We start from the raw sequence: 15,764 nt of genomic DNA on the forward strand, positions 1-15,764 counted from the left end.
TTTGTCAGGACACAACTGCCCAAAGAGGGACTGTCTCTCGCAAAGTGGGACAGGTGGTAACCCTACATAAATGGAATATCTTTATATAAGAATTTCATTTTTGCATTTCTGCAGAACAGATAAGTTATGTTGTCTAGCTGTGTGCGGCTCCTAGGCCTTTTATCTCTGTCTTCCTTAATGTCCCCTTAAATGCTGAACCGTTTCTGGGAAGGAGCTGAGGAGCACAGAGGCCGGGTGTGACTTTCCTGTTTATGATGGAATCACTCCCAGTCTGTTCTGAAATGTTTTGATAAGAGTCCAAGATCTTGGCAGTTAAAGCTGTGTATTCTTGACCTTATAAAATTCATCTGAATTTCCAGCACTGCAGGTTAGTTCAGCACTGTCCTATTCTGTTAAAAGAACTTCAGATACTCTGTACTGCTTTTTGATTTTAGCCTGTGGGTGCTGCTCAGATGTACAGAATCAGTTGAATTGGATGTGAATCTTTATTTACCCTCCCTTCTGCACAGCTGATTGTTAAAAGACAAAGCAAGTGTTGCTGTGTTAGTTGCAATACAGCACACCACTGGATGCATATGCTAATTTTTTCCGATATGTAGTACAAGTCGCCTTTGCTTGCTACCTTGAGGTAGTTCTACACATGGCCTTAGAGAAAGCTCTTTTCCCAAAGGTGGAATGAAAAACATCTGGGGTTTTTGTACCTAGTTTTCCTGATGTGTTGTATTCCATACACTTCTGGACACACCTGCTAGACAGATGGTATGATTTGTACATATGTATTCACAAGCAAACTCCCATAACAAATACTGTAGTTGTTTTTTTCAAATCTGTGAAATGCTTCTAAGCAATAAAGTACAAGACAGAGTAAAGATAATATGCATTAAGAACAATAAGCTTAAAAATATACTTAATATATTATGACTGTGGTGATAGCATGTTTCTAGTGTGTGTGTGTGTGTCAGTCAGAGAGAGAGAGAGAGAGAGAGAGAGAGAAATAAAAAACAAAAACAAAAAAAATATATATAGATACACACACACATATCATTGCAGAACCTTACATATGTTACAATGACCTGAACTCCCTAATCAACTCCATTACACCCAACTCTTAACCTTACACAACATTCTTTATAAACCATTAGCATGCCTAGCCCTGGGTCACATAGTTAAATTTTACATCCCCCAATAGTACCAGGACAAAGTTTATATTATTACTCAGTTGCTAGGGTTTGGAACTCACTCTGCCTTTTTCATAAGAGCCGTCACTAATCTAGAATCCTTGAAATGCTCGCTAAAACAAAATCTAAATAATACATGGCTGTGCACATGCTCAGCTCCGTGCTAACTTGACTTCCTGCCTGTCTGATCTTCTGCAAGCCAACTTTTTCTCTACATTTCTATCCCCTGACTAACACATTTCCCATAACCCCTTTGTCAATATAACAGACATATTTTGCTAATCTCATTCCTGCACACTTCCCTCACCTCCCCACAATGCTTTCTCTCACTTTTATTATAATGTAGTGGCTCCTTGTCATCGTATCACTGTGTCAAATTACTAAAAAGAGCTGAAGAATAATGTTACATGCTATGAAAGAATGTAACATACTTTTCTTCATAAACACAATAGAAAAAGTATTAATAAAAGTGGGACAAAGGCCCAAAAATAGGGACAATTCTTAAATATTGCTCTAACAAGCTTAGAAAGTTGATAGAATAAGAGGTTTTGCATTAACATTGTTTTTCTGAAGGGTATGAAGTCTGAAACTCAAATGCCAGTCATTATTTTCTAACTTCAGTCTTTAATGACTTGCCACTAATTTGCCAGAAAACCACAGTTTTATGAAAAACAGACCAGAAATTTAAGGCAAAAATCTGGACATTCTGCGAAAATCTGTACAGTTGAGAGGTATGCATATGAGCATAAACTATCTATTAACTGTACAAATCTAAAATGTAACAATATGTATGTACATAACATCTGTTAGTTGGAGCTTTTCTCCCTGGGCCTCCACTGAAAATGGGTTATTTTTGACCCAATCGGACTTTCCTAGTAAAGAAATGTCAAAAATAAATAAATAAAAATATACATATTGTGTACTTATTATATATATCTATGCATGTGTGTATGTGCTGTTTGCATTTTAAGACAGCAGTAGATCTGTAATGCATATAGCCTTTCAGCCAGTTTAAGAAGAGGAAGCAGTGTCGGTAACCATGTTTGCAGTATGCTGCCATTTTGTGTCAAATTAAAGCTGTTTTGTAACATTGCAGTCTCAGGTCATGTCAATATTGAAAACTTTAGGCTGATGGCATGACATTTATGTAGACTGCATTTTATGTAGAAAAGTCTGAAGAAACACGGTTCAAAATACAAAAAAAAAAATTCTGTTGGATTGGTGGAGCAATACATGCACAAAACTGAAAACAACAATGTTAGTTTCCCATATTGTACTGCTTATAAAAATCCATTTTAGCTTTTTTAATGTTTGAGGATTCTGTTGATGAAAATTGAGGCACTAACCACATCAAAATCTAATACCCTCAGCGTATATATAAATATATGTGCTGTGTCAAACTGGCAACAGTATAAAATTTCTAACGCTGTTAGGTATTGTATGGAGAATGCAAGATTATGGAATGTAGCTAGCAGGATCAATAGAGACAGCTACTGTGTGGGATAGATAAAACATTAGGAAAGAAAAGACACTTCATCACAAGGTCTAAGTATTTCAGTACACACTGGCTAATATAACTCTAATTCCTTCACATAAAAAAACAAAAAAAAAAAAAAATCTAAATGGACCTTGCCATCAGCTATGTCTGAAACAAAATATTTCTTTCTATAAAATAATGGATTAAATTGGTTACGCAGTGTTCTGAGACTATCAATAAAATAATGGATTAAATTGGTTACGTAGTGTTCTGAGACTATCAATAAAATAACGGATTAAATTGGTTACGCAGTGTTCTGAGACTATCACATTCTTTATGTTCACGTAAGTGAATCAGAAATATAACTAACTCATTGTTTGCAGCATTCTTTATAATTGTTTCTTAATTGAAGTTTGAGAACCCCATCAATATATTCTGCTTTTTTGCAGCAACTTATTTTCTGCTTTCCAGGGTATTAATGCATCAACTAAAAAAATCAAAAGTTGTAAAGGATGTCTTAATCTTAGCACATTTGAGTTATGCCGAATTTGAAGATAGTGCTGCAATACATTTGAGAAAAAAAAAAAAAAAAGAAAGAGCAGCAACAAGATCATCATCATCATCAGCAAACGTGGTTCATGTTTAAGGACACTGAGCTAAGCCTCAGAGATATGGCTGCGTCTAAAGAACGTGCAAATAGAGAAGGGAATAGATGAGAATGAAAGGGCAGTTATGCTTTACATGCGTATCCCACCGGGTGAGCAGTAGCAAGGGCCGCCTAGATCACACCCACCACCCAACAGTCCGGGACCTCAATGTATTTTTTTTTTACATTTTTTGCAGAGGGGCTGTGCCCCCCTGCATGGGGGGTCTGCACCCCCCACAACCCCTGAACATTAAATATACTAACTCTGAGATCGCACTACATTGAAGAAGAGGGTAAACACCCATGGCACACCCACATCTGTGTGAAAATCACCTGGTGAGTATGCACATACAATATACTTGAACAGTATCATCAATGAACTGCAAAAAATGAACACCAAAATAGAACACATTCACAAATGTATGTAATGAAATTTCACAGATGTGGAGGAAATGTTAACTAATCATGCTGATGCTCTGTAAGCGGTGATGGGTGAAAATATTGAACTGAAGTAATAGATGAGCACTGCAGAAGCCAGACTAGATTATGTAGAAGTCCTGTTAATGAATTTTGAATACATAGCAAGGTGAAAGAATGCCCAGGTGAATGGAATTCCAGAAGAGGCTGAAGTTGGGGATTGCAAGAGTTCTGTAAAAAGTAAGTTATCATTATGGGTTGGTATACCTGAGGAAGAAATATAAATTGACAGAGAGCACATAGAGTACCCTGACACAGTGGCATAGTGGATAGCATTGCCACCTCACAGCAAGAGGTTCAGCAGCTCAATTTGAGGCTGGGGTGCTTCTGCATATCTTCTCTGTGTTCTCGTGGTTTCCTCCGGGTGCTCTGGTCCCCCCCCACCCACACACACACACACACACACACACACACATTCCAATGACAAGCAGTAGGTGGGCTGGGCACTTTAAATTGACCATAGTTGCAAGTGTGTGTGTGAGTATGTGGTGTGGAAGAACTACAGCAGCAGGGCTAACCACCTGGTGGTGTAAACCATGGCTCTAGATAATTGTCACTTTTGAAGTGGTACCCCAACCTCATGTACAAAAATAGGAAAGAGGGTTGTGGATGGATGGACAGAGCACTCTGATCACCATTTGTGGATAGAAACCGATTTCTCTAATCAATTATAATTCACCTTGAGACCTATAAGCAGAACAAAAATGTCTTAACAGTGATCTGGAAACCAGGAAAAGGCTGACCTATGGGAAACACAGGCTGCTTGTAGAGCAGGGTTTATTGTTACAAACAAGGAGGAGAAAAGAACAGTTCTAGACAGCGATTAAGGGATGTCAAATTTGTGGTGTGAGATTCAGGCTATTAAAGTCAGCATAACTAAATATTTCGTTAAGCATAGGTGTCCTTGCCTTTTCATCACTAGAAGAAGCACTGAAAGAACTATGGGAGAAGTGTACACAGGCTGAAGGTGTTCATGTATGAGATCACGGGAATCAGAGTAGTGGTGCACTAAATATAGAAACATTGAGCAATGAATGGAATGTTCCAATGAACTAGCGAAGAAATGGCACTGCTGTCTTCCCCCTTTTCAGAGCTAGACAGAGATACAAAGAGAGATTTGAAATACTGCAAGACTTGACAAGGAAAAAGGAAGAGGACAGATGACTGGTGGCAGACTTTGTAGCTGGCATTAGAACAGTGACTTGTCGGGTTTTATGTTTTATTTTGAGTGAGCAGTACAAATGGCTATAAGAAAATTATAGTTACTATTGTGACACCCTACCACTGGCAACAGTAATCAAGGAGCCTCAAGCCTCACCATTAGCACCAGTGGAGACATACATTGGGAGGATGACAAATACACACACAGTAATTCCAGATGCAGCTCTCTGCATTAAGTGTAATTTCCTTTAATAGCATGCACAGACCACAGTCAGTCCGGGGCTGGTTTCTCCCTCTTTCTCCAGATCCCCATTAAGACTCCCCACTGGCATAGCTATAGAGTTGCAATCTCAGCTGAGTGACCAAGCCAAGACCTCCAGCACCCTGTCTTTCCATCCAGTGCTTAGTGTCCTTGCCCAAGTAGCTGACACACACACTCTGAGATTTGAGTTACACACACACACACACACACACACACACACACACACCTGGGAAAAGGCTGCCACAGGTTTACTAGCTAAGCCCCCTTCTGCCCAGACTATAAGGTAGTTTCCTCTGCCACCAGTCACTCCTTATCAGCTGCTTTAATGCCCTTAACAAAGAGTGTTTAATCTTACTGTTTAATGTTACTGTTAATACAAATGGTAGTTTGACCAAGAGCAAGGCTATTAGGAGTGGCCCACAGTGTCACCAAATAAATATGCAAATACTTTCAGAACTTAAGTATGTCTCACAAATAGCCACAATGAAAGGTTTAAATATATTTAATAATAAATAAAAGAACAAGAAAATACTCAGTAAGCAATCACGGTAACATCAGAGTCCAAAATCACAGGAAATATTTAAAACAAAATACATTGCAGGACAGTCTCAAATAAATAAAGAAAAACATCTAAATTAAGCTTTGCTATATTCCCGACTTTATCTAAGAGAAATTGCTGTACCCTAATTTAATTCAGAGAAAGCAAGGTAGATGCATGGTTTATGGATCTTCTTGTCAGTTCAAAGACAAAATACAGACTACTCAGTCTCTCTTAGAGAGTTCTTAAATTAATATCTCAGATATTACTGCAGGGATAGTTTGCAGAATAATACCATTTCTTGTTATCTGACTTTATTGTAGGTAAAACCCCCATTGATGCAGCTGGTAGCATTTAGCATCTACCTGTGATAATACATAGACAAAGGTTTTTGCTTAGAGCTGTGCAGCTATTGGAAGTCATAAAACAATAAAACACACCCACATCTCAATCCTAGTAATTACTTCTCTTTTAAGACAACTCAGAGAGCCCTAGTATAGACATTCTGTGTCATAAAGTAATTTAATTTCAGCTGTTTTTTAAGTTGTCTGGTGTTCCAGCTTCCATTGTTAAAATATATACAGCTAAACAGTTATAACAATGAAGATACATTTCTGCTCCAATTCAGTAGAGTATACTGTGGCCACAACCCTAAACAGCACTTCGTAGAATACCTCATCAGCACATTTGTCTGTACAGACCATCATATATGACATACAGTTCTAATACATTCGTAACACAAGCATATGAATCATGTTGATAGTCACAAATGACATGCAATTATTTACAAAATTCCAGACAGCTGGGCTGGCAGTATCTCCTTTCCTGACACCTATCACTTTAAAACAATTTGCTTTTCTATTTAAGAAGTAATTGGTTATAAGTTGCCTAAGTCATACCCCTCAACTGTCCAGATTTTTGCCTCATGTTTTGGTCTGTTCCTTATACAATTTCTGGTTTTCTGGGAAATCATTCTGGATTGAAGTCACTAACTAATGACATACATTTGAGTTTCAGACTTCATACCCTCCAGAAAACGCATGTTAACAAACCCTGTTTTCTAGTAACTTTCTAAATTTATAAGAACAATATTTTAAAAAAATGCCCCTATTTTGGGGCCTTCGTCCCCCATTATTTTAGGCTTTGTCCAGATTTCTTCTCCTAAGAGGTTGAGCAGTATGGTTGCCTTGTGTCTGATGGATCAGTCCCTATGGCTAACAATTCTTATGGGAACAAAGGAATACACAAGAACATAAAACAGAGCTCAATAAACATCTGAGTGAACAGAAATTCATTACAGACATACCAAATGTCCATAGTAACAAGGATAAGTTATAGAGCTGAAATAGAACGCCAAGCAGACATGAATGTAAGCACCAGTACGTATTTGGGTAAGGGGTAAAGCAGTACTTATTTCCTTATAAAGGCATATATATATATATATATATATATATATATATATATATAAGAAAGGTCCAAGCCTAAAAGATTCAGGAAGGGGAATATGGATCTGGGCACTGCATAGAAAAAAGATGTGAAGGGCTTTAATAGTGACATATCAGTAAAAAAAAATGGAAAATCTTATTTTTTCTCTTTCAATCCTGCCTGAATAGAATGGACATTGAAAGAGCATAACTTAAGTAGAATAATAATTATTTATGTGACTTTTGTTTGCTGTACAGAAAGCAGCAAAGAAAATGGGAAATAAACATCAATAGGAGGTTTTCGAAATAGCTGCTTCAGTAACATTGTATTTGATGGCTACTGCTGTTCAGAACAGTGGGGGAGAGGACATTGCAATGAATGAAGAAGGATGGCTGAAGGATCCTGAGGGGTTAGTAATGAAGTAATGAGAGGTTATAGTCACTGTCTTATAACAAGGTAGAGATCAACTGCAGGGCAGTGCACATCAAAGAAGCTAACAGCCTACATAGTGACGCATATGACTTTGCAGCCACCTTCTTCTCCTATAAAATATATATATATATATATATATATATATATATATATATATATATTATATATTATACACACACACACAAAACACACAGACAGTCTGAACTGAAACCAAAAATTGTAAATATGGTCTTAATGGTAAATGCAGACTGTGCAACTGAGTTGATCTTATGGGGAAGAGACAAACATGAACAAATTGATTTTTAAATGGGGCTATAATGTTCTCTGAATCTGAAAAGAGAGAAATTCAGTTTACAAATGAAAACAGATATTTATTAAGTTGTATTCCAAAAAGCCCTACCTCATTCTAGATCCTGTTCATGTCTTGGGTATGATTTTTGCTGTTTTTTTTTTTTTTGTTTTTTTTTTTTAAGATTCTCTTTTAGTATTCTTATTGCATTAAGTGTAGTTGACGTGTTGCTCATTGCTGCCCTTTACTGTTACCAGGCATTACAAAAAAATTCAGAATGCCCCTACACATTCATGACTAGAGTTCTGTTTTATTACCGCCTAGGTGATGGCATTCATGATTATCAATTTCAACAATTGGCTAAGCTTCTGGTGTCATTCAAAGGGGATCCAGTTTCTGTCAGCCTGGGAAGACATACTCGACAAGCCATGCTGCTTCGCTAGAGACAGCTTGCACCTGTCACCCTTAGGCTTTTGAATAGTGGCCAAGGCTCTTCCCACCCCCATAGCGCCTTTTTTATGCAAGGCTCAAAGACAAACCCACTGCCATAAATAGCACAAGTAACAAAAAACTGAGGGTAATGCTACTCAATGCCAGAAGTCTAAACCTCAAAATGCATACACTCGAGGCACTCCTCAGTATGGAGAAAATTGATATATGTACAGTAACAGAAACCTGGTTTAAGGCTCCAGAGAGCACCCCAGCATTACCAGGCTACAACTCATACCATACATTTCGGCCACAAAACTTGGACCGAAATACAAAAGGCGGGGGCGTATCCATATTCATCAAGGATACCCATACCTCCAGGTTAATGGCACAGCACAATGCTTCAGAGATTATCCACGTGCAACTAACAATGGGAAGAACTGCAATTCAAATTGTAGCTTGCTACAGATCACCCACCATGTCCCAGGACCCCCATTCTGCATTTCTGGAAACACTGGGAAACATAAAGGTCCACCAAACACCCTAATATTGGGTGATTTCAATTACCCAAACATTAACTGGGAGAACTACTCAAGTACTAACTCCCTTGACCAACATTTCCTAGAATTTATAAACTCAAACACCCTGGATCAACTGGTCAATACCCCCACCAGAGGTGACAACATATTGGACCTGGTCATCACCAACATGGGTGACCGGTGTTCCACACTGGATATCAGCCCCTCGCTGGTTAGATCTGACCATAAACTAATCACTCTGGATATTCACATTCTGCCCCCACCCCTGGTCAAAGAAACCACTGTGAAAAACTTTTCAAAAGCAAACTTCACGTTACTTAAGACCGAGGTGGAAAGTTACAAATCCCCCATGCTAAAGGATAATGCCACCCAAGCTGCAAAATCCTTTACTAATGCACTCTACTGGCACCTACAAGAATGCATGGATCATGCTATCCCAAGCAAAGCCAAGACTTGCTCCTCCAAGAAAAGGAAACCAGTCTGGTGGACCCCTGCCATGAACAAGCTATACAATAGAAGGAGGAAACTAGTACAGAAAAGAATAAAATCCCAAGAGGGGAAGACATCCATGATCAGTATCAGCAAGAAACTACGATCCCTCATAAAATCATCCAAGGCTAGCTTCGAAAGAAAAATTGCCAAGGACTCTAAAGATAACCACAAGGCATTCTTTAGCTATGTCAAGAATCTTAGTGGCAATTCCCAGATCTGCTCAGAGTTAGTGCAGAATGGCACAAAATACACTGAACCGACCGATATCATTAACATCCTGGCAGACAGGTTCACTGCAAACGTCACCCCCTCTCACCCCCAAAAGGGCCCATAACTATACCAGAAGAATGTAGTGCCCCTGAAATCACAGACACTCAGGTTAAAACAGCCCTCTCCAAAGCCAAAAACACAGCATCAATGGGACTGGACGGTGTCCCAGGCTGTGTCCTACATGAGCTCAAAGATGAACTAACCCCTCACCTAAACACACTGTTCAGACTCAGCCTCTCCACAGGCTATGTGCACATAGAGTGGCACACAGCAATGATTATTCCACTCCACAAAGGTGGAGCCACAACAGACCCTGGGAACTATCACACTATAAGCCTGACTAGCTTGGTCTGCAAGGCTATGGAATGCATCATCATGGATCTCATTAACAGAGACATTGGTATCCCCCGAACACTGGATCCTACCCAGTTCGGCTTTTTTAAGGGCATATCATGCCTCCTAAACCTGATGGACTTCTTTGACACAGTTACCAAGGCTATAGACGAGGGAAAGGTGGTCCACACAGCCTACCTAGACCTCGCAAAGGCCTTCGACACCATTCCCCATTCTGGTATTATAGACAAGCTCATCAGCCTGAACATAAACCCCTACATCATGAGATGGGTTGCCAACTGGCTCATGGACAGAACCCACATGGTAAGAGTTGTGGGAGCTAGGTCTGACTCTAAACCGGTTACAAGTGGCGTTCCCCAGGGCCTAGTCCTAGGACCCCTCCTGTTTGGCATATACTTCTCAGAAGTACAGGCAAGCACAGGAGGACTATGGCTGACCAAGTTTGCAGATTACTGCAAGCTAGGGCCTATAATTGACTCTCCAGCTGGCACAGACATCCTCCAAAAGGGTGTCACTGAGACAGATACCTGGTGTCAAAACCATGGCCTCAAGCTAAATGCCAAAAAGTGCATAGTCATCCCCTTTGGAAAAAACAAAGTACCCACAAATTACCACATAAGTGGTAGCCCCCTAAATACGGAAGATGAAATAAGGGATCTGTGGACCCAAGTAGATAGTAATCTCTCCTTTGATAATCACATTGCCAAAGTGGTTAGAAAATCCTTCTATGTGGCCCACCTAATCACAAAAGGGTTTGCATCCAGATCAAAAGAGGTCATTGTGCCCCTCTACGCATCAATCATCAGACCCATCATAGAGTACAACGCCCCATTTGGGATGTACCTTATAAGACACCTGCAACAGCTGGAAAGACCATAGAAGTACCTCACCAAGAGGATCACTGGCCTCAAACAGATGCCGTATGCAGCTTGATTGAAGAAACTCCAGCTGTACTCAGTTGCATACCACCTACTCAGAGGTGATCTCTGCCTGACATACAAGGCCATGACCAACCAAGAATTGATGGACATGCTCCACCTAAAGAAAACCATATCCCCTCGAGCCACACGCTCTAGGGATTTAAACCTCATCACAACAATAAATAGGATGTGCTGGAGGGATAGATTCCTATCCCAGAGACTTCCCATGCTTTGGAATAAGATTCCAATCTACATTAGGCAGAGCTCCTCACTAACACTCTTCAAGAGAAACCTTGACGAGTGGATGGGATACAGGAAGTTTACCCTGGGGACCACTTCAGTGGCTCTGCTGGACAGATTCACAGGGAACTAATCTAAGGGGGCAGCGAAAGCCAATACATTCTGGCTAGGCTTATAAATGCCATTGGGCAGATAGCCTAGTACCTACCTATGAACCTATCTGATACTATTATTTACACTGTAACAATCAATTTACAACTTATGTTTTCTTTTATTTTGTTGGAGCAGTGTTTTACCATATACTGGAAGGAAATTGTGTGGCTAATTTATGTTGAAACAGAAGTCAAATGTGAACAATACATCTTTTAATTACATGGTATTTGCAGCCTTGATTTTTCCTCAGAACTTCTCTTTCAACATGAAGATTGGGTGAGGCATGCATTCCTTATACTCTTACTTGCTAATGGTACTGTTTTATATCTATATATAATTTATGGAATTCCTTTACTGTACTGAATGTTATGGTTAATATAAGGAATCATTGCATAGACTGTTATGAATGCCACAAATGACTAAACTGGGACAAGTGACCACAATATGGCTCATGGTGGTAGAATTACACCTTTTGTTGAGATATACAAGAGTTTTACTTTAAGTGTAGAATTATTTATACCAGATACAGAAATTTTATATTCACCCTGATTCATCTTACCTTAGAAACGGGATAGTAATATTTACCATTTACAATTATTATATAGAAACAAAAGGGCTATTGTGCAGGAACAAATGATTGCTGTCACATCTGGGATGAATTAACACTGTCTTATGTTTATTAACCATGAAGATGATTCACATATAACATGCACAAAATGGGACTAACAGTAAAATCTGCAAAGTAAAGAGGGTCACAGCTATCCATCTCTTATGCATATGATGACTTCCAGATGAGGGCTATACAGTAAGACTGTATAATATGTTTAACAGGTTGTAAACACAACCAGCAGCACTTACCTAACAAAGCCACCTTTGCCATCCATGCTACACACTACTAATTTCTATAACTTTTACATATGATTGATTCTTTTTCAGATCTTGGTATGTGCTAGATATCTCTCTCTTCCTGACAAGGAATCCATAGCTGGCTTAACTGTGAATCATATATTGTTTTATTGCCAAATTAGCTTGATGAAGCTGATGCAAGAGATTCTCATTCTGATCTGTTTACAGAATATAGATTGCCAGTGCAGGAGAGTTCCCGGAATAGCCTAACCTTTAATCAGCACACTCCATTGGGCTACGAAATGCAGATGCTTTGCTATGAGTCTGGAGATTTTCCAGATCTTCAAGAAGATTTCAGAAATGCTACCTATGAATGTCACAGTCTGGAGCATGAGAGCTCAAGATATTTTTCTCAGGTATGAGAATTGTAAATAACATTTGTAAGCAGATAGGATGACATGAATGGACATACTACCTTTTTATCAGAGAGCTACATAGTCTTCAGTTGCATGTTTTTTTGGGGAAAACTTATGTTTATAAGTCCTGAAATATAAATGCATGTTAGTGTGAAATTTGGAATTATGGAATTACTCAATATGTGACATTCATTAACTATTCAAAATATTATGACTTACAGTGCTGAGTCCTGGAATGTGGAGATAGTGTGAGACTGACATTTCTTGGATTGTTTCTTTTTCTTTGAGTTATGATGATCTCTGAGAATATATATACATGTTCAGGAATAGGGGGATTGCCCCTCACATTCAGGAGTGAACGTGAGCTTGCCCTTTGCTAAAAAGAAACATAAAGAAAATGAGTAGTGTTCAGTATTCTATTTTCTCCTGTATTTTCAATCTTTTTTTTTGTGCAAGTACTAACATTTCAATAGGGAGCTATCACATGCATTAGTATGTGGCTGGGAGTAGTGCTGTCTTGTTGAAATTGACACAGTTCTAGTATTTTTTTCTTTCTTAGAGTTATGAAAACCTCAAAGTTCATCATAATAGTTTTGGCTGGTGTTATAGTAAAAGAGGGGGCTGGTTCCTTGTATAAAACACCATTTGCATTTTGGCAAGTAGGTTAATGAAGATGTCAGTTGCATCCATCAGTGCCTAACTATATATGTTGGCAAGCAAAACTAAAAATTTATTTTTCCTTAGGCACTATTAGTTGTTGTTGTTTGTCTTTCGGCTTTTCCCGGTTAGGGGTTGCCACAGTGGAACTCCAGTCCGCTAATGATTGGCAGTTGGTTTTTATGGTGTCGAGTTGCCAGCCCGACGCCCAACCTTCAATGAAGGCACGCCCATTCAACGCATGTCTTTCGAATGCCCACTCGACCATGGGGAGGACATGCAGACTCCACACAGAAGGCACTCCCAACCCAAGCTGAGAATCAAATGGGAGAACCTTTTGCTGTGAGGCAACAACGCCACCGGTGCACCACCACGGAAGTTCCTTAGGCACTATTGGTGATTTTCTAAATTCAGAATGCTGAGTGGTCATAATAATGGGTTTCAGAATTCTGAAACTAAAATTGCCACATTTGTAGCTTTGTCATTTGGAACTATGCAGCTATTTAATTTTATCACACTGTTTAGCCATACATCTTGTTACTGTGTTAGCTTTCTGAAATAGAAATGTCATCTGGTTATACTATGGCACAATCACTTTTTTCTGCCCTGTTTGAAAAGACTTGTTTTTCTGACTTCTGCCCTTTATTAAACTGGAAATAAAGAACTTTTGTGCATGTGCATTCACTTAGGTCATTACACGGTAGAGTACATTATAGAGGCTTAGCTTCTCCCTTTATTTGGTTGAGGTCGATAACTAAAATAAGGTCTGCAACTACAATGTATATATATTATATGCATTTATATTTTATTTATAGCTATTAGTATCATTTAATAATAAAGGCATAAACCATGTCAGCTAAAATAGAGTAAGTACTTTTGTACGCTACCCAGACTTTTTTCAGATTAAAAACAAAATAAATATATATATTAAATAAACAAGCAACTGTGTGTAATAAAATCTGAAAACAATAAAAAATGGTGATGGGGTGCACCTGTCTCATCCCTTTGGTGGGATACTAATGCCAAATACATCTATTATGCTCTTGCAGATACAACCACAGCAAATTAGCACAAGAAGAAATCTGTCCCATTCAGTAATTAATGTAACAATTCAACACCTAAAAAATATATATAAGATCAGAGAGGTTCTGTTGTATGAAAAAGGAATAAAATGTATATAAAATATACAGAGATGAAGCAATCTGATCTGGGATGGGGTTATAGTACATCTGACAAGGTCACTAGAGGGGCATGCTCAGATCTTCATACTAAAGGTGGTGGTGCATGATATTAAAATAATGATTGTAGCGAGCAGATCACCTTTGTATTACAGGACAGAGTGTGCAAAGGCCTTTTTTATGTGACAGAGGTGTAAAAAGAAGAAAAAAGAAGACTAGTAACCACAAACTATGTGTGTGCTCTTCTAAAAATAAAAATTATATATATATATATATATATATATATATATATATATATATATATATATATATATATATAAAAATAAAATAAATGCCTGAGGATAAACACCAAATACAAATGCAGATATATTGAAACACGGAAATAAATCAAACCTAAATTGAACAGAAAATGAAACAAAATGTGTTAAAACCTTAAAGTATCACAGATAATCACTTCATCTGTATCCACACTTTATGTAAAGCCAATAGCTGTCTCCAAATGCAGATGCTATAGTTGATCCTTCAGGGAAACCAGTCCAGCCATGGCTTTCCTGTTGTTCCCGTACTATTTATGATGTGTCAGGTTACTAAGTTAAAGCATGGCTGATTCAAATGTGCAATAACCTAACCTGCTTAGCTAGTAGTGTAGAGTTCCAACACCTAAGTAAACATTGCACAAGATCAGAGAAAATGTGTAGCCTGATAGTAATGTCTTTCGGCTTTTCCCGGTTAGGGGGTCGCCACAGCGGAACTCCAGTTCGCTAATGATTGGCAGTGGATTTTTACTGTGCTGAGTTGCCAGCCCAACACCCAACCTTCAAAGAAGGCACACCCATTCACTCTCGCACCTACCTGCATGTCTTTAACATCAGTCGACTGCGGGCAGAGCATGCAGATGCCACACAGAAGGCATTCCAGTTGAGAATCGAATGGGAGAACCTCTTGTTGTGAGACAACAATGCTAACTGCTGAACCACCGCAGCCTTTGTGTAGCCTGGTGCTGCTCCCACTCAGTGCCACTACATGCCATTATTTATTTATTTACACACACGCGCACACACACACACACACACACACACACACACAGGCTAACTGCTTCCTGTTTATTAATTTGTTTTATCTTGCACCATGTTTAGCCTTTAGATAAAATTTCTGGTGACTGTGATAGAAGTAATCTACTCCCATTATGAAATTCTTCCTCTCGCTCTCTCTCTCAGTTCATGTTTTCTTTTTTATTCCCTTATCAGAAAATACTGATAAGGGAATAAAAAATAAAATATGAACTGAGAGAGAGAGGAAGTATTTCATAATGGGAGTAGTAGGTCCTGGGTCATCTCCTGTTTGGCATCTACTTCTCAGAAGTTCAGGCCAACATGGAGGGACTT

At 38.8% G+C, this 15,764-nt stretch overlaps 1 protein-coding gene across 1 annotated transcript in view; it reads left to right on the plus strand.

Annotated features, from left to right (window-relative positions):
- The window catches only part of LOC122811599, a 93,525-nt gene that overhangs the window by 7,558 nt on the left and 70,203 nt on the right, over positions 1-15,764 (plus strand). The window contains exon 2 of the mRNA XM_044083555.1: positions 12,357-12,544. Coding sequence (XP_043939490.1) covers positions 12,357-12,544 — 188 coding nt within the window. The remainder of the gene's footprint in view (positions 1-12,356; positions 12,545-15,764) is intronic.

Source organism: Protopterus annectens, chromosome 9.part0 (genome assembly GCF_019279795.1).
Source record: "Protopterus annectens isolate FY-2018-M chromosome 9.part0, PAN1.0, whole genome shotgun sequence".
Classification (NCBI taxonomy): Eukaryota; Metazoa; Chordata; order Ceratodontiformes; family Protopteridae; genus Protopterus; species Protopterus annectens.